Source organism: Panulirus ornatus, chromosome 32 (assembly GCF_036320965.1).
Source record: "Panulirus ornatus isolate Po-2019 chromosome 32, ASM3632096v1, whole genome shotgun sequence".
NCBI lineage: Eukaryota > Metazoa > Arthropoda > Malacostraca > Decapoda > Palinuridae > Panulirus > Panulirus ornatus.
Genome location: NC_092255.1, coordinates 26,074,319 through 26,095,158, shown reverse-complemented (window position 1 = coordinate 26,095,158; position 20,840 = coordinate 26,074,319). Strand labels below are relative to the sequence as shown.

Genomic DNA, 20,840 nt, shown 5'->3' with positions numbered 1-20,840 from the left:
GAGTGACATACTGCATCTGTACATTCCCCTAGTCAGAAAAGGAAAAATGGGATCCTTCCAGATTTGGCTAGAAAAATAAGACTCGCAGCTCATGTGGGATTCATCTCTGCCATCCACCTGATATGTTACAGGAATTCCCATTAAATTGTATTGGACTTGCTGGTTAGTAAGTTAAGGATGCACTGATATCATGGTTTTTTTCATTTGAATACAGAAGGGATGTTTAGAGAGTTTTTGGCTAGCTGTGTGGCATTAGATAGTTCAGAAAGAATATAGTGGTAAAAGGTGGAGCTCTATTTATATTATGTAAAGATAAGAAGGTGTAAATTACAGCTTGCAGTGGTAAGAGGAGAACTTGTATTTCATGGTGATAATGATGCTCTTTTTTTTACATAGGTGGGTTAGAGAGAGGTTTCTAGCTGATTTATTAGTAATATGAAAGAAAGTGGGAGACAAACCTTACTGCTATGTATACTGTAGATGGAGTTATATCAGGAGAATCAGTATGAGGTTTGCTAAAAAGTACAAAAAGATTACATGTTTATTGTCAGTAATTGACAGCAGTGTATTCAGCTCACTACTCCTGTCTGAAGAAGAAAACTAAGTTCATTCATGCTTTAAAAGTTCACTCTAGTATTTCTGTATTACATTATTGTAATACTTTATGTTGCATTATTGTATTTTTGGTTGTTTTGATTTGTAGTATTTTTTAGATACTTGTTTGCCTTAACCTGTATTAGTGGGTTAGTGCCAGGAACAGAATATATTTAACTTTTACATGTTTGTTCACTGTTTCTTGCATTTGTGAGATAGTGCCAAGAACAAAGTAATGCTCCATTGTTTCACATCATTTTCCTAGCTTGTCATGTATATTGCACTGAAACCACAGCTTCCTATTCACAACTTGGTCCTACAAACCGTTACATGGTTTCCTCTGGTCACTTCACATGCCCTGCTTCAGTCAAATGACAGCATGTCAACCCCTGTATACCACATCATTCCAGTGCATTTCATCCTTTTCATGCCTTTCTCCTTCCTCCGTGTTCAGGCTGCGATCACTCAAAATCTTTTCATTCCTTCCTTTCATCTCCAATTCGGTCTTGCCCTTCTTCTTTTTCCCTCCTATTACGACACTTGTATTCTTGTCAACCTCTACCTTACTCATTCTCTTTATTTGTCCAAACCATTTTGGGACACCATCCTCAAGTCTCAAAACCAGTCACATTACCACACCTCTCTCTTACCCTTGTATTACTTATTCCATCAAACCACCTCATGCCACATATTATCCCCTCAAATATTTCATTTCCAATATCACTCTCCTCCACACATCATCATCTTTACCCCATGCTCCTCTTTTATACATCTAACCATTTGCAAACAACTCCACAAGCTGTTCACCATTTCCATTTATGATACTGAATACCTCATGCCCCCAATTATACTCTCAACTGCGACATTACTCACTTCATTTACATTGCTCATCTCACATACCCGGTCTCTTAAATCAAAACTGGCACATTCTCTCAGCTACTCCTGTAACACTTGACTCACATGATCTACCATCTTATAGCCAGGTGCTTAAGCACAAATATTTTTTTTCATTTTTGCTCACATTAGTCTAGGGCTTACTTCCTTACAATTTGTCACACACTCTCACAACACCTGCATAAGCAGTATTGGTACTCCTTCCTTACCTATCTTCTGCCCTCTCACCAAGCCCTGAACTTTACTTTTAGGTTGTATCCAAACTTTTCTTTTCCTTTGCTCTCTAGCTTTGTTTCATTCAGGGCTAGAACATTCAGTTTTCCCTCCTAAAACAAACTACTATCTCATGTTTCTTCTCATCTTGGTTACATCCACACACATTTAGACTCCCCAGCTTGATTTACAGGAAGATGAGCACTCCCCACTGAGCTCCTTCATCTCTTCCATCTTTTAGACATTGAAAAATTTAAGTACAAGAGGAGGGCTCCAGCCCCTTGCTCCCACCTCCTTTAGTCACCTTCTGTGACACTTATAGAATGTCTTTGTATCTATCCATATATCTGGCACCTGTTCCCTTTGGGAACTCCTTTAGTGGATGGCTGTAGCATGAGTTTCCATAACTGGTGAACTCCATTGCCATGTCTGAGCCTTTTATGACTCATCCTAAGTGTGTCACTAGCAGGAGGCAACTCTAGCACAGTTTTCAGAGGCTATTACATAATTTTCCCACCAACTACTATTACATAATGTATCTGCCTAATGTTACAGCCTACTACTTGTACCTAATACTTTAAGCTAAATGTTCCTACCTAGTACTTCTGCCTAAAGTTTCTACCTAATGCTCCTATCTAATTTTCCCACCTGATACTGCTATTTGTTGCTCCTACCATTTTGCTAAAAGGCAAGGCTAGTATATAGCACTCTGCAGAAAAATTTCAGAGTTGGGAAGAATTATTTCTGTGAGTTAAGTGTTTGTCAAGTGTTGTGTGTCACAAGGAGAGTTTGTATGTTTGTGGACAGAATGCCAGCAGGGAATTTGGAGATAAAATTCTTTACCCCAACCCCAGTGTATACAATGATATATATTTTATTTTGTATGCTAATATATGGTCTTGGCCTCATTTTTTATTACATTATGTGCAAAGTAAGAAATTTTATTTCTCTTGCATTCACTGTTCTTGATGTGTCTACATATTTATTAGAGGGATTAAGTATGGAACAGCACATTTTGTAGGTATTGATATCTAGCATTGGCTGGGGTTCCCAATGCCAACCTTAATAGGTGGTATAGTGGGAGTGTACCCAATATTCTTGAGTAGAATGCTGATTGACTATTGCTTTATATCTCATAGCAACTAATTTGGTTGATCCTGAACTAGCCTGAACTTTTTTATCCTGAATTGATTTTACTACAGAGGTATGTCTTGTACCAGCATACTTACATCACAGTGGCTAAGGTAGTTTATAACTTATTATGTGACTAAATTTCATGATAGACTTAAGAATAATTGTCAGTCAAGTCCTCTGCAGGTGGATTGAGCCTACTTGCATGACTAATGCATATGTTGTGGTTAGAACAATAGATATATTTGCTAAATTTAAACTTCCAGGTGGCAGGAGTCCAAGTAAGTCAACCCATAATGTCAGGTACATCAGGTGCCCCAACCTCAGGAGTTTCTGTACAGCCACAACAGCTAGAACAAGAACAGCAGCTAAAGCAGACTTCTGTACAGGTATGATTGTTATATTTATTTTTTTATTTTTTTTAATGTGTGAGGCAGCCAGAGTAAATACCCATTAAACCTGACAGTTTTCCCTTTTTTGCTCTCGGTTGTCATTAGAATATTTAGTTCAAGATAACTAAGCATTTCTAAACCCTGTAAACTTCCCATTTGTTTGGTTTTCATGTACTTTTTTTTTTTTTTAGAATTGCTACATATTTCAGTTATTTTCCTTTATTGTTTATGTTGGCTGCAGTGTTTTCAGAAGATCTATCTCAGAAAATTACAGCAACACTTTTTTCTGTTTAGAGTACAAATGATTAGAGGTATTATTGGTCATCAATGAAAAGTAAGACCAGGAAGTTGCATAACTTTAGAAGGAGTTAAAGAAAAGGAATTATTATCTGGATCATGATGGGTAGAAAGGTTGACAAACAGGATACGTGTGTCAGAATTGGAGGAAACCAGGAGAACAGATGGAAAAAATGGGCATGGTAAGGTTGGCAAATAGAATATATGTGTCATAAGTGGAGGGAACAAGGAGAAGGGGGCACCAAATTGGAGATGAAAAGACGAAATAAAAAAGATTTTGAGTGATCAGAACCTGAACATGCATGAGGGTGAAATGCATGAAAGTGGTAAATTGGAATGATGGGATATATTGAGCCATCTGTCAATAAACTGAACCTGGCCATGTGAAGAGTTTGTGGTAAATCATGGAAATGTTTGTAGGGCTTGGTTGTGGATAGGGAGCAATGCTTCTGGTACAATATACATGACAGCTAGAGAACAGAAGTTACCGGATGCGACCTTTCTTTGTCTTTTCCAGGTGTTACCTCACTTATGCAGGAAATGGCAGTCATGTATAAAGAAAAAATGTGTCTCTTATTTTGGGTCTCACACTCAAATGAATTGAAATCCATTGTATGATCTTGTTAGAGTCTCTCTCTCTCTCTCTCTCTCTCTCTCTCTCTCTCTCAGCTGGTGATGCAATGAGAAAGTATAGGATGTAGTCACAGAATTTGAAAATCTAGTATGAAATGGTTGGATTGAGAGAATGATAAAGCCCCTTCAAACATATAATTTTTGTAGCAGCAAAATAATTTAATGCTTATTATACTTTTCCATTCAGCAGAGTACACCACCAAGCAAGAAGTTATCCTTAACCCAGTATCGCCAGAGGATGTCGCACGAGCTGAAAAATCAGCAGCAGCAGCAGGCACAGAAATTGGTTACAAAGACCCAGTTGGCAACACCTCCAGGTGAAGAAGTCAGAATGTAAGTTCATGTTATAACTGTCTTTGTTGTTCATGATCCTGTACAAAATCTGTGATCTTGTACTCATGGATATCATGATATGGTATGGATTCTGAATAAGAGTAGGTAATGGTTTGAAGTAAGGGGATGGGAGAGGAAAGTTTGAGCATGAGTTTGAATGAGGAGGACCTGTTCGGTGGGGGGAGGCTTCATAAAGGTACTTGGAAGTGGACATGCAGTGAATATAATCCAGGGAGGTGAATTGAATCACAGGGAGAAAGAGGGGGGCTAAGGTCCTCTGTCTACCCCATGCTACCAAAAACAAGTGGGATATGAAATGCACATGAGATTTTTTGTTCTTTATTTTCTTATTTTTTAGATTATTATTAATTGATATTCTGTAATATTATTTGTCCGTTAAATCCAAGATCGGTTATATTGGGGCCCGTTAAATTGAGGGTATACTGAGTTTGGAAAAGTGTGTTAAAGGAGAAAGTCGAGAGTAAATGTGAATAAGAGCAAGGTTATTAGGTTCAGTAGGGTTGAGGGACAAGTTAATTGGGAGGTAAGTTTGAATGGAGAAAAACTGGAGGAAGTGAAGTGTTTTAAATATCTGGGAGTGGACTTAGCGGTAGATGGAACCATAGAAGCGGAAGCAAGTCACAGGATGTAGGAGGGGGCGAAGGTTCTGGGAGCATTGAAAAATATGTGGCAAGAGTATTATCTTGGAGAGCAAGAATGGGTATGTTTGAAGGAATAGTGGTTCCAACAGTGTCATATGGTTGCGAGGCATCGGCTATAGATAGGGTTGTGCGGAGGAGGGTGGATCTGTTGGAAATGAAATGTTTGAGGACAGTATGTGGTGTGAGGTGGTTTGATCGAGCAAGTAATGAAAGGGTAAGAGAGATGTGTGGTAACAAAAAGAGTGTGGTTGAGAGAGCAGAAGAGGGTGTGTTGAAATGGTTTGGACTCATGGAGAGAATGAGTGAGGAAAGATTGACAAAGAATATATGTGTCAGAGGTGGAGGGAAGAAGGAGAAGCGGGAGACCAAATTGGAGGTGGAAGGATGGAGTGAATAAGATTTTGAGTGAGCCTGAACTTACAGGAGGGTGAAAGGTGTGCAAGGAATAGAGTGAATTGGAACGATGTAGTATACCAGGGTCGACATGCTGTCAATGGATTGAACTAGGGCATGTGAAGTGTCTAGGGTAAACCATGGAAAGGACTGTGGGGCCTGGATGTGGAAAGGTTAAGTATAATAGTATATATTAATAGGTTGGGGAAGAGCAGTGTGGTTTCAGAAGTGGTAGAGGATGTGTGAATCAGGGGTTTGCTTTGAAGAATGTATGTGAGAAGTACTTAGAGAAACAGATGGATTTCTATGTAGCATTTATGGATATGGAGAAGGCATATGATAGAGTTGATAGAGATGATCAGTGGAAGCTGTTAAGCATATATGGTGTGGGAGGTAAGTTGTTAGAAGCAGTGATAAGTTTTTATTGAGGATGTAAGGCATGTGTAAGAGTAGGAAGAGAAGAAAGTGATTGGTTCCCAGTGAATGTTGGTTTGCGGCAGGGGTGTGTGATGTCTCAATGGTTGTCTAATTTAATTTGTTTATGGATGGGATTGTTAGGGAGGTGAATGCAAGAGTTTTGGAGAGGGGCAAGTATGCAGTCTATTGTGGATGAGAGGGCATGGGAAGCGAGTCACTTGTTTTTGCTGATGATACAACGCTGGTGGCTGATTCGGGTGAGAAACTGCAGAAGCTGGTGACTGAGTTTGGTAAAGTGTGTGAAAGGAGAAAGCTGAGAGTAAATGTGAATGAGCAAGGTTGTTAGGGTTGTTAGGGTTGTTAGGGTTGAGGGACAAGTCAATTGGGAGGTATGTTTGAATGGAAAAAACTGTATGAAGCATTTTAGATACCTGGGAGTGAATTTAGCAACGGATGGAACAATGGAAGCGGAAATGAGTTACAGGGTGGGGGAGGGGGTGAAAGTTGTGGGAGCATTGAAGAATGTATGGAAGGTGAGAACATTATCTTGGAGAGCAAAAATGGGTATGTTTGAAGGAATAGTGGTTCCAACAATGTTATATAGTTGTGAGGCATGGGCTATAGATAGGGTTGTACGGAGGAGGGTGGATGTGTTGGAAATGTGATGTTTGAGGACAATATGTGGTGTGAGGTGGTTTGATCGAGTAAGTAATGAAAAGGTAAGAGAGATGTGTGGTAATAAAAACAGTGTGGTTGAGAGATCAGAAGAGGGTGTGTTGAAATGGTTTGGTCACATGGAGATAATGAGTGAAGAAAGATTGACTAAGAGGATATATGTTTCAGAGGTGGAGGGAATGAGGAGAAGTGGGAGACCAAATTAGGGGTGGAAGGATGGAGTGAAAAAGGTTTTGAGCAATCGGGGCCTGAACATGCAGGAGGGTGAAAGGCATGCAAGGAATAGAGTGAATTGGAACAATGTGGTATATGGAGGTCGACGTGCTGTCAGTGGATTGAACCAGGGGATGTTAAGGGTCTGGGGTAAACCATGGAAAGTTTTATGGGGCCTGGATGTTGAAAGGGAACTGTGGTTTCGGTGCATTACACATGACAGCTATAGACTGAGTATGAACGGATGTAGCCTTTGTTGTCTTATCCTAGCACTGCCTCGCACGTGCACAGGGGGAGGGAGTTGCCGTTTCATTTGTGGTGGGATGGCGACTTGAGATGGATGAAGGCAGCAAGCATGAATATGTACATGTGTATATATGTATATGTCTGTGTATGTACGTTTATTTATTTTTTTTTTTTTTTTTATACCTCGTCGCTGTCTCCCGCGTTTGCGAGGTAGCGCAAGGAAACAGACGAAAGAAATGGCCCAACCCCCCCCCATACACATGTACATACATACGTCCACACACGCAAATATACATACCTACACAGCTTTCCATGGTTTACCCCGGACGCTTCACATGCCTTGATTCAATCCACTGACAGCACGTCAACCCCTGTATACCACATCGCTCCAATTCACTCTATTCCTTGCCCTCCTTTCACCCTCCTGCATGTTCAGGCCCCGATCACACAAAATCCTTTTCACTCCATCTTTCCACCTCCAATTTGGTCTCCCTCTTCTCCTCGTTCCCTCCACCTCCGACACATATATCCTCTTGGTCAATCTTTCCTCACTCATTCTCTCCATGTGCCCAAACCACTTCAAAACACCCTCTTCTGCTCTCTCAACCACGCTCTTTTTATTTCCACACATCTCTCTTACCCTTACGTTACTTACTCGATCAAACCACCTCACACCACACATTGTCCTCAAACATCTCATTTCCAGCACATCCATCCTCCTGCGCACAACTCTATCCATAGCCCACGCCTCGCAACCATACAACATTGTTGGAACCACTATTCCTTCAAACATACCCATTTTTGCTTTCCGGGATAATGTTCTCGACTTCCACACATTTTTCAAGGCTCCCAAAATTTTTGCCCCCTCCCCCACCCTATGATCCACTTCCGCTTCCATGGTTCCATCCGCTGACAGATCCACTCCCAGATATCTAAAACACTTCACTTCCTCCAGTTTTTCTCCATTCAAACTCACCTCCCAATTGACTTGACCCTCAACCCTACTGTACCTAATAACCTTGCTCTTATTCACATTTACTCTTAACTTTCTTCTTCCACACACTTTACCAAACTCCGTCACCAGCTTCTGCAGTTTCTCACATGAATCCGCCACCAGCGCTGTATCATCAGCGAACAACAACTGACTCACTTCCCAAGCTCTCTCATCCCCAACAGACTTCATACTTGCCCCTCTTTCCAAGACTCTTGCATTTACCTCCCTAACAACCCCATCCATAAACAAATTAAACAACCATGGAGACATCACACACCCCTGCCGCAAACCTACATTCACTGAGAACCAATCACTTTCCTCTCTTCCTACACGTACACATGCCTTACATCCTCGATAAAAACTTTTCACTGCTTCTAACAACTTGCCTCCCACACCATATATTCTTAATACCTTCCACAGAGCATCTCTATCAACTCTATCATATGCCTTCTCCAGATCCATAAATGCTACATACAAATCCATTTGCTTTTCTAAGTATTTCTCACATACATTCTTCAAAGCAAACACCTGATCCACACATCCTCTACCACTTCTGAAACCACACTGCTCTTCCCCAATCTGATGCTCTGTACATGCCTTCACCCTCTCAATCAATACCCTCCCATATAATTTACCAGGAATACTCAACAAACTTATACCTCTGTAATTTGAGCACTCACTCTTATCCCCTTTGCCTTTGTACAATGGCACTATGCACGCATTCCGCCAATCCTCAGGCACCTCACCATGAGTCATACATACATTAAATAACCTTACCAACCAGTCAACAATACAGTCACCCCCTTTTTTTATAAATTCCACTGCAATACCATCCAAACCTGCTGCCTTGCCGGCTTTCATCTTCCGCAAAGCTTTTAGTACCTCTTCTCTGTTTACCAAATCATTTTCCCTAACCCTCTCACTTTGCACACCACCTCGACCAAAACACCCTATATCTGCCACTCTGTCATCAGACACATTCAACAAACCTTCAAAATACTCATTCCATCTCCTTCTCACATCACCACTACTTGTTATCACCTCCCCATTTACGCCCTTCACTGAAGTTCCCATTTGCTCCCTTGTCTTACGCACCCTATTTACCTCCTTCCAGAACATCTTTTTATTCTCCCTAAAATTTACTAAAATTTATTTATATATTGTATTTTATATACTTTGTCGCTGTCTCCCGCATTAGGGAGGTAGCACAAGGAAACAGAAGTAAGAATGGCCTATCCTACCCACATAAACATGTATATACATAAAGCCCCATACACGCACATATACATACATGTACATACACAAACATATACATATATACACATGTACATATTCATACATGCTGCCTTCATCCATTCCTGCCACCACCCCGCCACACATGAAATGGCACCCCCCTCCCCCGCGTTCGTGTGAGGTAGTGCTAGGAAAAGACAACAAAGGCCACATTCTTTCACACTCAGTCACTAGCTGTTGTGTAATGCCCTGAAACCACAGCTCCCTTTCCACATCCAGGGCCCATGAAACTGTCCATGGTTTACCCCAGACGCTTCACATGCCTTGTTTCATACCATTGACAAATCTGTTTCCCCTTTTAGAAAATTAAGATACAAGGAAGGGAGCGTTTCTAGCCCCCCGCTCCCGTTCCCTTTAGCCACCTTCTACGACGCGTGGGAATGCATGGGAAGTATTCTTTCTCCCCAATCCCTAGGGGTATGTATGTTTGTATAGGTATGTATTTGTACATGTGTTGGCATTTATGTATATACATGTGTATGTGGGTGGGTTGGGCCATTCTTTCATCTGTTTCCCTGCGCTACCTCGCTAATGCAGGAGACAGCGACAAAGTATGATAGATATATGAATAAATATTAGATATATGCATATATATAATGCAAGATTTTTTTTTTTTAGACCTGTTTCAGTAAACAATACTTTGAAGCAGCAGTACTACTATGTGCAGCATCCTGATGGAAAGAAGGTATTAGCAGTGGTGCCATTGGATGAGACTGTTGATACAACTGTGGCCCAGCAGGCTTCTAGCACAACAATGTCAACTATCACTACCTCAGTGTAAGTCAAGCTTTTGTAGTGTAATACTATTTGTTGGTAGTTGTTGATAAGCAGCCAACTACCTTGGAGGTATAGTATCGGTACTTTCTGTTATCATGAGGGTTAGCGATGGCTGCTTCGTGAGCCAGCACTTCAGAGGTTGTCAAGTTACACCCTTTTGACCAAGGTAGCTGTTTTCTCTTTCTTCCTTACCCACACCAGGACTACTGACATTTTGTCCTCAAACATATAATTTCTCTTTCTCATGCATTACACTTGACAACACTTAACTCGGCTCATTCTTTACTTTATTTTCATGTGGTGAGCACTATGTGCTATCCGTGCCTTTTGGCAAAATGGTCGTAGCATTAGGAAGAAACATTAGTTAGAAGTAGTTGGTAGGAACATTAGGCAGGAGCATTAGGTAGAATTAGTTGGTAGGAGTGTTAGGGAGGAGCCCCTGCAAACATTGCATGAGACTTTGCCTTTGCCAGTGGCCTATTATGGGTGAAGCACTAAAGGCTAAGAAGCAGCTCTGGAGTTCTATAGTTATAGGGAGACTATTGCTGTGGCTACACCCTTGAGGGAGTTCCAGCAGGGAACAGCCATTAGAGCTATAGATTGTTGCTATTTGTATGTTTTTATATGTTTTTTTGGATGTTAATGTGCTGAGAGGTGCAACTAGAGGGATGTCTGATCATTATCTTGTGGAGGCTAAGGTGAAGATTTGTATGGGTTTTCAGAAAAGAAGAGTGAATGTGGGGGTGAAGAGGTTGGTGAGAGTAAGTGAGCTTGGGAAGGAGACTTGTTTGAGGAAGTACCAGGAGAGACTGAGTACAGAATGGAAAAAGGTGAGAACAATGGAAGTAAGGGGAGTGGGGGAGGATTGGGATGTATTTAGGGAATCAGTGATGGATTGCGCAAAAGATGCTTGTGGCATGAGAAGAGTGGGAGGTGGGTTGATTAGAAAAGGTAGTGAGTGGTGGGATGAAGAAGTAAGATTATTAGTGAAAGAGAAGAGAGAGGCATTTGGACAATTTTTGCACGGAAAAAATGCAATTGAGTGGGAGATGTATAAAAGAAAGAGACAGGAGGTGAAGAGAAAGGTGCAAGAGGTGAAAAAGAGGGCAAATGAGAGTTGGGGTGAGAGAGTATCATTAAATTTTAAGGAGAATAAAAAGATGTTCTGGAAGGAGGTAAATAAAGTGCGTAAGACAAGGGAGCAAATGGCAACTTCAGTGAAGGGTGCAAATGGGGAGGTGATAAAAAGTAGTGGTGATGTGAGAAGGAAATGGAGTGAGTATTTTGAAGGTTTGTTGAATGTGTTTGATGATAGAGTGGCAGATATAGGGTGTTTTGGTCGAGGTGGTGTGCAAAGTGAGAGGGTTAGGGAAAATGATTTGGTAAACAGAGAAGAGGTAGTAAAAGCTTTGCAGAAGATGAAAGCCGGCAAGGCAGCAGGTTTGGATGGTATTGCAGTGGAATTTATTAAAAAAGGGGGTGACTGTATTATTGACTGGTTGGTAAGGTTATTTAATGTATGTATGACTCATGGTGAGGTGCCTGAGGATTGGCGGAATGCGTGCATAGTGCCATTGTACAAAGGCAAAGGGGATAAGAGTGAGTGCTCAAATTACAGAGGTGTAAGTTTGTTGAGTATTCCTGGGAAATTATATGGGAGGGTATTGATTGAGAGGGTGAAGGCATGTACAGAGCATCAGATTGGGGAAGAGCAGTGTGGTTTCAGAAGTGGTAGAGGATGTGTGGATCAGGTGTTTGCTTTGAAGAAGGTATGTGAGAAATACTTAGAAAAGCAAATGGATTTGTATGTAGCATTTATGGATCTGGAGAAGGCATATGATAGAGTTGATAGAGATGCTCTGTGGAAGGTATTAAGAATATATGGTGTGGGAGGAAAGTTGTTAGAAGCAGTGAAAAGTTTTTATCGAGGATGTAAGGCATGTGTACGTGTAGGAAGAGAGGAAAGTGATTTGTTCTCAGTGAATGTAGGTTTGCGGCAGGGGTGTGTGATGTCTCCATGGTTGTTTAATTTGTTTATGGATGAGGTTGTTAGGGAGGTGAATGCAAGAGTTTTGGAAAGAGGGGCAAGTATGAAGTCTGTTGGGGATGAGAGAGCTTGGGAAGTGAGTCAGTTGTTGTTCGCTGATGATACAGCGCTGGGGGCTGATTTATGTTAGAAACCGCAGAAGCTGGTGACTGAGTTTGGTAAAGTGTGTGAAAGAAGAAAGTTAAGAGTAAATGTGAATAAGAGCAAGGTTATTAGGTACAGTAGGGTTGAGGGTCAAGTCAATTGGGAGGTAAGTTTAAATGGAGAAAAACTGGAGGAAGTAAAGTGTTTTAGATATGTGGGAGTGGATCTGGCAGCGGATGGAACCATGGAAGCGTAAGTGGATCATAGGGTGGGGGAGGGGGCGAAAATTCTGGGAGCCTTGAAGAATGTGTGGAAGTCGAGAACATTATCTCGGAAAGCAAAAATGGGTATGTTTGAAGGAATAGTGGTTCCAACAATGTTGTATGGTTGCGAGGCGTGGGCTATGGATAGAGTTGTGCATAGGAGGATGGATGTGCTGGAAATCAGATGTTTGAGGACAATGTGTGGTGTGAGGTGGTTTGATCGAGTAAGTAACGTAAGGGTAAGAGAGATGTGTGGAAATAAAAAGAGCGTGGTTGAGAGAGCAGAAGAGGGTGTTTTGAAATGGTTTGGGCACATGGAGAGAATGAGTGAGGAAAGATTGGCCAAGAGGATATATGTGTCGGAGATGGAGGGAATGAGGAGAAGTGGGAGACCAAATTGGAGGTGGAAAGATGGAGTGAAAAAGATTTTGTGTGATCGGGGCCTGAACATGCAGGAGGGTGAAAGGAGGGCAAGGAATAGAGTGAATTGGATCGATATGGTATACCAGGGTTGATGTGCTGTCAGTGGATTGAATCAGGGCATATGAAACGTCTGGGGTAAACCATGGAAAGCTGTGTAGGTATGTATATTTTGCATGTGTGGACGTATGTATATACATGTGTATGGGGTGGGTCGGGCCATTTCTTTCGTCTGTTTCCTTGTGCTACCTCGCAAACGCGGGAGACAGTGACGAAGCAAAAAAAAGAAAAAAAAAAATTCCCACGTGTGCACTTGAAAGTTAACAAACGGTTGTTCTACTTTCTTTTTGGTATTACAAAAGTGACAGTCTTGCAGCATCAAGAAAATTCACATCACTTTAATTATAAGTGTCTTTTTATGGACTTCAGAAAGGTTATTTTTGTATGAGATTGCTTTTCCTGCTTTGTCAAGGTTGCATCAGGAACTGCAACATTAAGAAAGAATAATTCCTTTCCTCCTTATATTTTTTCTTGCACTTTTTGCTGTGCCTTGCCTTAGTGATGCTGTGCCTGGAGCAGATGAATTTGCATTTGAAGAAAACTTCCCTTTTATCTCTCTCCTGTGGTCCTACTTTCAGAAAGTAGCATATAGGAAGAAGGGAGCATCTCCAGCCCCCTTCCTTTCTTGCTCTTTTGAGTCTTCTGCATCAGGCAGGAGATATGTGGGAAGTGCACCCATCCCCCACTAAGTAACTATGTTCTAGAAAAGTTGATTTTTAAGCAAAACTCTGGTAGGTGAAAATTATTTTCCCATAGACTCCAATTATATGATTGGAGATATGTTTTTACAGAGAAATTTTCAGCCTTAGAACATATTTAAAACAAATTTTAGAAAAGAGAAAGCCTTTTTTAATACATTATATTTTACATGTTTGCTGTTTCCTACATCAGCAAGGTTGCACCAGGAACTCATTAGCCATTATGTGTAATGGCCTGAAACTGGAGCCTCTTATCCACAACGAGGTCTATCAGACCTTTCCTTGGTTCCTCTGACTGCATTATATGCCCTGATCCACCCAGTTGATAGCATGTTGTCCCTTGTAAATCACAACTCTGCTGTTTGTTGTGTCCCTAGTATGTCTCACACCCTCCTGCATGTTCAGGCCCTTATCCCTGAAAGCATCTTTCTCCTTATCCCTCCACCCCCATGGTGTTTTCCTTTTCTGACCACTTCTGATGTATGTACACTTTTATTCATTCATTCCTCACTCATCTTCTCCATTTGTTGAAACCATTTCAAGACTTCTTTAACAGCTCTCTCATACATATTCCTCTTACTGTCACTCCTCTTTCTTACATGAGTATTTCCTCTTCAATGTTCCCTCCTTACACCACATGTTGTTCTCAAACTGAATCTCATTTCGAACTCATTCACCTGGTCTTTTATATACCTGTCTAAATCCCACACATTGCTTCGATATAGCACTGAGGAGATTTCCATACTATCAGACATACCCAAGTTTACCCTTATAGAGAGTGACCTCTCTTTCCACCAAAAACACTCCACTACCTCAAGTTCTCACCATTTAAGCTTAAACTACCTGTCTCTTTTCAATGCTAAACAGAATAACTGCTTTTATTCACATTTACTCACAACTTCCTCATCATCTAACGCATGTCTGTTATTTCTCACTTGATGAATTTGCTACTAGCACCATATCATCAGCAAAAAACAACTGACTCATCCTTTTGAACTCTCCACCCCAACAGAATGTGTACCTGCTCTTCTTTCCATGACCCTTGGATTCACTTCCTTCACCGCCCCATTCATAAACAGATTTAACAACCATGGTGACATCGTATACCTTTGTGCCTTCTAACAACTTTTCTTCCTCAACATATGTACATATGGATATGTAGCACTGTCTACAAAACATCTCTGTTAACTGCTTCCTGAATCATAAATCCATATAGAAATCCATCTGTGTCTCAAAGTATTTCTCACACACACATTCTTGAAAGCAAAAACCTGATCTGTACATTCTTTAGCACCCCTGAAACCATGATGTTTATCTTCGGGCTAATACTCATTGCATGCCGTTGCCCTTTCAATCACCGCTTTTCTTGCATATTTTGCTTTCTGTTGCATGAGTCTGTTCAGCCTGTATAAGGCTCCTGCAACACTCAAGATGCTCTCTATGTCCACTGCTCATGACTGTTGTTCATTGTTATTATATTGTGTGTGGGTCTGTGTGCAGAGAGTAGAGGTAATTGAAAAGTAAGTGCTCTTTGTCTGCTATTCAGTAGCTGCATTTCGGGAGTGAAGGGTCTTGGGATATATTGAGACTGCTTGTAGTATTATAATTATGGGTGATGACCAGGCTAGACATGAGTGATTTACTCATGTTTTTCTGGGGAGTGGTTAATTTGAACACTCGTCTCTGTCCGCCTAGCTTGTATAGATGCATTGTGCATTCAGCCAGTCCTCAGGCACCTCATCATGATCTGTGCACACACTGAAAATCCTAATTAACCTGTCAACAACACGGTCACCGCCTTTCTTTAAGAAAATTGACTAAAATACCGTCTGCTCCGCTTGCAACATTTCATCTTACACCAGTCTTTCACCACCTCTTCTTGTTTCACCACACCACTTGTCATAATTTTTTCACTTTGCATACTTCCCATTTGTTCTCTCGATTTTCCTTATACTATTAAACTCCTTCTTGAACATATTCTCCCCAAGATTTATTGGTATTTAATCACCCTAACATGTATTTGCTCATCCTAACATTTACTTGCTCTCTCTTTCACCTCCTGAACTTTCCATTCTACTTCCTGCTGCTTTCTTTTTTACATTTAATCATTTGCATCCTTTCTCTTTAACTATCTTCCTTTTCTCTTTCACCAGCAACTTTGTCTAACCATCACTTATTACCCTCTTTCACCTCCCCTCCTTGTGCTTTCTGCACATGACAAACGTTTCTTGCACAGGCCAACAATGTACATTCTAAATCATCTCATTCCTCATCCACTCTCTTAGCTTCATTTACTCTCACATTTTGTCTTTCGGGACTTACTCGAGAGAGTATCTCTTCACACAAGCCAGTTTTCCAAGCTCACTTACTTTTACCACCCCCTTTTCACCTACTTCATTTCCTCTTATTGGTAAGCTTCAACAGATCTTCACTCTTGCCTCCACCAAGTAATAATCGGACCTTCAGCTGCCGCTCTGAGCATGTTCTCATCCAAGCCTCTTTTTGTCATTACTGTCATTTAGTATGTAATCCTATTAAGCCTGATGCTTTCTGAGACCACCCCATTCCATTTCAGTTTTTGAGGATATAGTGTCTTCCAGTGTGAAAACTCTTTTGAACTTTTCATTCAGCATGTTCAGGGTAATAATGTAATTGTAATTACTTATTTTATCCCTTGTATCTGGAGTGAGATATATGCTCATAGGGTCCCATCTCTTGAAAATTCTCTGCTATCATGCAACTTGATAGATTTAATTATGCTTTCTCTATGGAACATTTCCTTAGTTATCTTATTCCATTCAGCCACCACTCATAGTATAAAGTCCTTCCTTTTTAATGTCTTACCAAATTTCATATTATCCCGTCTGGTAGTTCTTCCCCTAAGTGTCTTGAAGAACAGTTCACTGTCTATATCATGAATCTGTTTTAAAGTATGAGTCCATTTTAAGATATGAAAGGGTGTAATTAGATCACCCTTAATTTTTTCTCTCTCCCATGTTGGGCAAATGTAAAGTCTTTAGTCTCTTCTTGCTTCTTAGCTCTTATATCTGATATCATCATTGTTATCCTTCTCTCTACCTTTTCTATGAGCTTTTTGTGCTTCTTGAGGTGTGGTGACCAAACATGAGAAGGATAATTCTAATTTTGGCCATATGTCGGAAATGAGCAGCTTTCTAGATATTTGCTTATACATGAAAGCTGTTCCAGTAATTGCCTTTAGATAGTTTTCTCCTTAACTGTTCTCTTTGTGGGACTCTGGTAGCAGGTTAGGGAAGTGTCTGTGTGTGACTAAAAATTTTTTACTCATGCAAGACAGCTCACCAAGTGTCGCTATAAAATTTTTACTCTTGCAGGACACCACATCTAAGTGTTTCAACAGCTGTCAGCAACCCAATTTTCAACATGAAACGTGAAGATGGAGTAGTATTGCGAGGTGTGCCTGGAACAGATTTACAGAGTCCTCCATCATCAGTCTCACCTACTGTATCACCTCATTCCAAAGGTGTTTCATCCACTGGTTCTGAATCCATAAACTCTTCTTCCACTTCTCCTCCACTTCAGGAACAAACTGTTCACTCAACAGTGCCTAATGAACAAACAGAAAAGGATCCGGTGAGCTCGAATTTAAAGTTGTGTTTTAAAGTTTTTTAGTTACTGATGTAAGGTAAACAAAAGTATCCACACTTACGTGTCTGATTGTATATCCCCTATTGTGCAAGCAATTAATTTTTTTGGGGGGGGAGAAACAGGCTCTTATATAATAAAAGGAATTTGCTGAATTTAGGTACAGATATTTGAAATTACCCTTACAAAGGAGGAAGTAAGATGAACATTGATGAGTGAGATGGTGAAGAGTTAGATAAAACTGTGTGGATTGGCCCTGGGAAGTCTGTAAGCATGGAAAGGTGCTCAGGTGCCTAAGGATGGAACAAAGTCGGTAATCATTCTGCTGTATTGAGGGAGGGGTAATAGAGGTAAGTGTAAGAATAAAGAGCAATATTTCCACTGAGTATAATAGGCATGATGTTTAGTGGGATAGTGGTTAATCAGGTTAAAAGGATTCGTGAACACCTTGAGGCTAAGGAAGAAGGTGAGGATTTAAAGAGAGTGTTTTAGATCAGATTTTTTCATCCTCTCTTACCTGCACACCTTTCATCTTCTGCATGCCACACTGTTCTCTTGCACATGTTAGGACTGCTTCCGTAAATGACTCCCACAACGAAACAAAGATCAATCCGGTACACACCAACCTCGACATGCTCACCACCGAATTCCAAATCCTGTACAACAGCACTAGACCCATCCCACCCAAACCACTTTGTAACTAACCACCAACTCCTAAGTAGAAACAAAAAGCTAACCCATGCCTTACACTTAAGTAACCTCATTTCACAGATCCCACAACCCCTGGCAAATATAACACTGAACTTTTAGGAGGATGAAACCTTTGCAGAGGAATTGGAACAATATGGTATATAGTGGGGTAACATGCTGTCAACAGATTGAAGTAGAGCATATGAATAAGTGATGTCTCTCCAGTGTCTCTGCACCTCTAGACTGCATGAAATGTATGAGTGAGAAATATAGCTGTCAAGTTGCACTCCTCTGACCCAGGTAGCAGTCTTTTCTTTCTCCCTCACCCACACTTGGATTATTGATATTCTTTCCACAAATATAGAATCTCTCATCACACTTAACATTTGGCGACTCTTAACTCGCTTATCTCTTTCTTATAACTCTAGATTTTTCTGTGGTGAGTGCTATGTGCTAGCCCTGCCTTTATGCAAAATGATGGGGGCAGTAGATAGAAGTAGTGTTGGGAACATTTATGTAGGAGCATTAGAAGAAACATTAGGTGGAAGTAGTTAGGTAGGAGCCTTTGCAAACACTGCTGTAGACTTGCCCTCAGCCAGTGGCCTGTTAAGGGTGAGACGCTAAAGCTTAAGAAGCGGCACTGAAGTTCACTAGCTGTGGAGGCTATTGCCATGGCCACCTTTTTCAGGGAGTTCCACAAAGGAACAGGTGTCACACATGTATATTTTCTTTCATACATATTTGCTATTTCCTGCATTAGCGAGGTAACATTAAGAACAGAGGACTGAGCCTTAGAGGAAATATCCTTACTTGGCCCCCTTCTCTGTTCCTTCTTTTGGAATATTGAAAATGAGAGCGGAGGATTTCCAACCCCCTGCTCCCTCCCCTTTTAGTCTTCTTCTACGACATGCAGGGAATGCGTGAGAAGTAAGAATAGAGGACTGGGCCTTTGAGGGAATATCCTCACCTGGCCCCCTTCTCTGTTCCTTCTTTTGGAAATAAAAAAAAAAAAAAATATATTATTATTTATTTATTTATTTATTTTACTTTGTCACTGTCTCCCACATTAGCGAGGTAGCACAAGGAAACAGATGAAAGAATGGCCCAGCCCACCCACATACACATGTATGTACATACACGTCCACACACGCAAATATACATACCTATACATCTCAACGTATACATATATATACACACACACAGATTTATTTATTATTTATTTTGCTTTGTTGCTGTCTCCCGCGTTTGTGAGGTAGCGCAAGGAAACAGACGAAAGAAATGGCCCAACCCACCCTCATACACAATGTATACACACACACACACGTCCACACACGCAAATATACATACCTATACATCTCAATGTACACATATACATACATACACAGACACATACATATATACCCATGCACACAATTCACACTGTCTGCCCCTATTCACTCCCATCGCCACCTCGCCACACATGGAATACCATCCCCCTCCCCCCTCATGTGTGCGAGGTAGCGCTAGGAAAAGACAACAAAGGCCCCATTCGTTCACACTCAGTCTCTAGCTGTTATGTAATAATGCACCAAAACCACAGCTCCCTTTCCACATCCAGGCCCCACAGAACTTTCCATGGTTTACCCCAGACGCTTCACATGCCCTGGTTCAATCCATTGACAGCACGTCGACCCCGGTATAACACATCGTTCCAATTCACTCTATTCCTTGCACGCCTTTCACCCTCCTGCATGTTCAGGCCCCGATCACTCAAAATCTTTTTCACTCCATCTTTCCACCTCCAATTTGGTCTCCCACTTCTCCTCGTTCCCTCCACCTCTGACGCATATATCTTCTTGGTCAATCTTTCCTCACTCATTCTCTCCATGTGATCATACCTTTTCAAAACACCCTCTTCTGCTCTTTCAACCACACTCTTTTTATTACCACACATCTCTCTTGCCCTATTATTACTTACTGGATCAAACCACCTTACACCACATATTGTCCTCAAGCATCTCATTTCCAGCACATCCACCCTCCTGCGCACAAGTCTATCCATAGCCCACGCCTTGCAACCATACAACATTGTTGGAACCACTATTCCTTCAAACATACCCATTTTTGCTTTCCGAGATAATGTTCTCAACGTCCACACATTCTTCAAGGCTCCCAGAATTTTCACCCCCTCCCCCACCTTATGATTCACTTCCACTTTCATGGTTCCATCCGCTGCCAAATCCACTCCCAGATATCTATTATTATTATTATTATTGTTATTATTATTATTATTATTTTGATCTGATGAAATGAAGCCAATTTATGTATTTTTCCAGAGCCAACTTCAGATATGCCTCTTAGTTTTTACTAACATATTATTTTGCAGACTGATAAGCCTAGGTATGTTCCTGGGCGTATAGCTCTGTGCTCAAACTGTGGTATTTTGAGTGAGGACTTAAATCGCTGCCAGAGGTGTAATCATAAGATGCCCAACCAAGTCCGTGCAATTTTCTCAGCACCTTCCTCCACTGCTTCCAAGACATCCACCAGTGATTCAGTGGCAGTTTCTAGTAGGGGAATTGCACTTGGGCCTCAGATGTCAAAACAGGTGATTAGCTAAATTTACCTGTACTTTTGAGTGAGAATTTTTCTTAGTAGGTGCATGTATAAGTCAAAGTTAGCCTTGATTGTTCATAGAAATATGTCTTCTTTATATGGCATTAGTCAGTCATCTCATATATGCATGGATGATCATAGAAGATTGCGTATTGATCACTATCCCTGGGAATAGGGGAGAAAGAATACTTCCCACGCATTC

The 20,840-nt window shown here is 41.0% G+C and overlaps 1 protein-coding gene across 8 annotated transcripts in view; it reads left to right on the top strand.

Moving 5' to 3' along the window:
- LOC139759207 (uncharacterized) overlaps positions 1–20,840 on the top strand; it is a 104,122-nt gene that overhangs the window by 32,202 nt on the left and 51,080 nt on the right. For 6 of the 8 annotated variants that reach the window (XM_071681283.1, XM_071681277.1, XM_071681280.1 and 3 more), the window contains 5 exons: positions 3,099–3,221; positions 4,342–4,487; positions 9,999–10,157; positions 17,083–17,341; positions 20,409–20,630. In XM_071681283.1, coding sequence (XP_071537384.1) covers positions 3,099–3,221; positions 4,342–4,487; positions 9,999–10,157; positions 17,083–17,341; positions 20,409–20,630 — 909 coding nt within the window. The remainder of the gene's footprint in view (positions 1–3,098; positions 3,222–4,341; positions 4,488–9,998; positions 10,158–17,082; positions 17,342–20,408; positions 20,631–20,840) is intronic. The other 2 variants (XM_071681284.1, XM_071681282.1) reach the window with 1 other exon arrangement.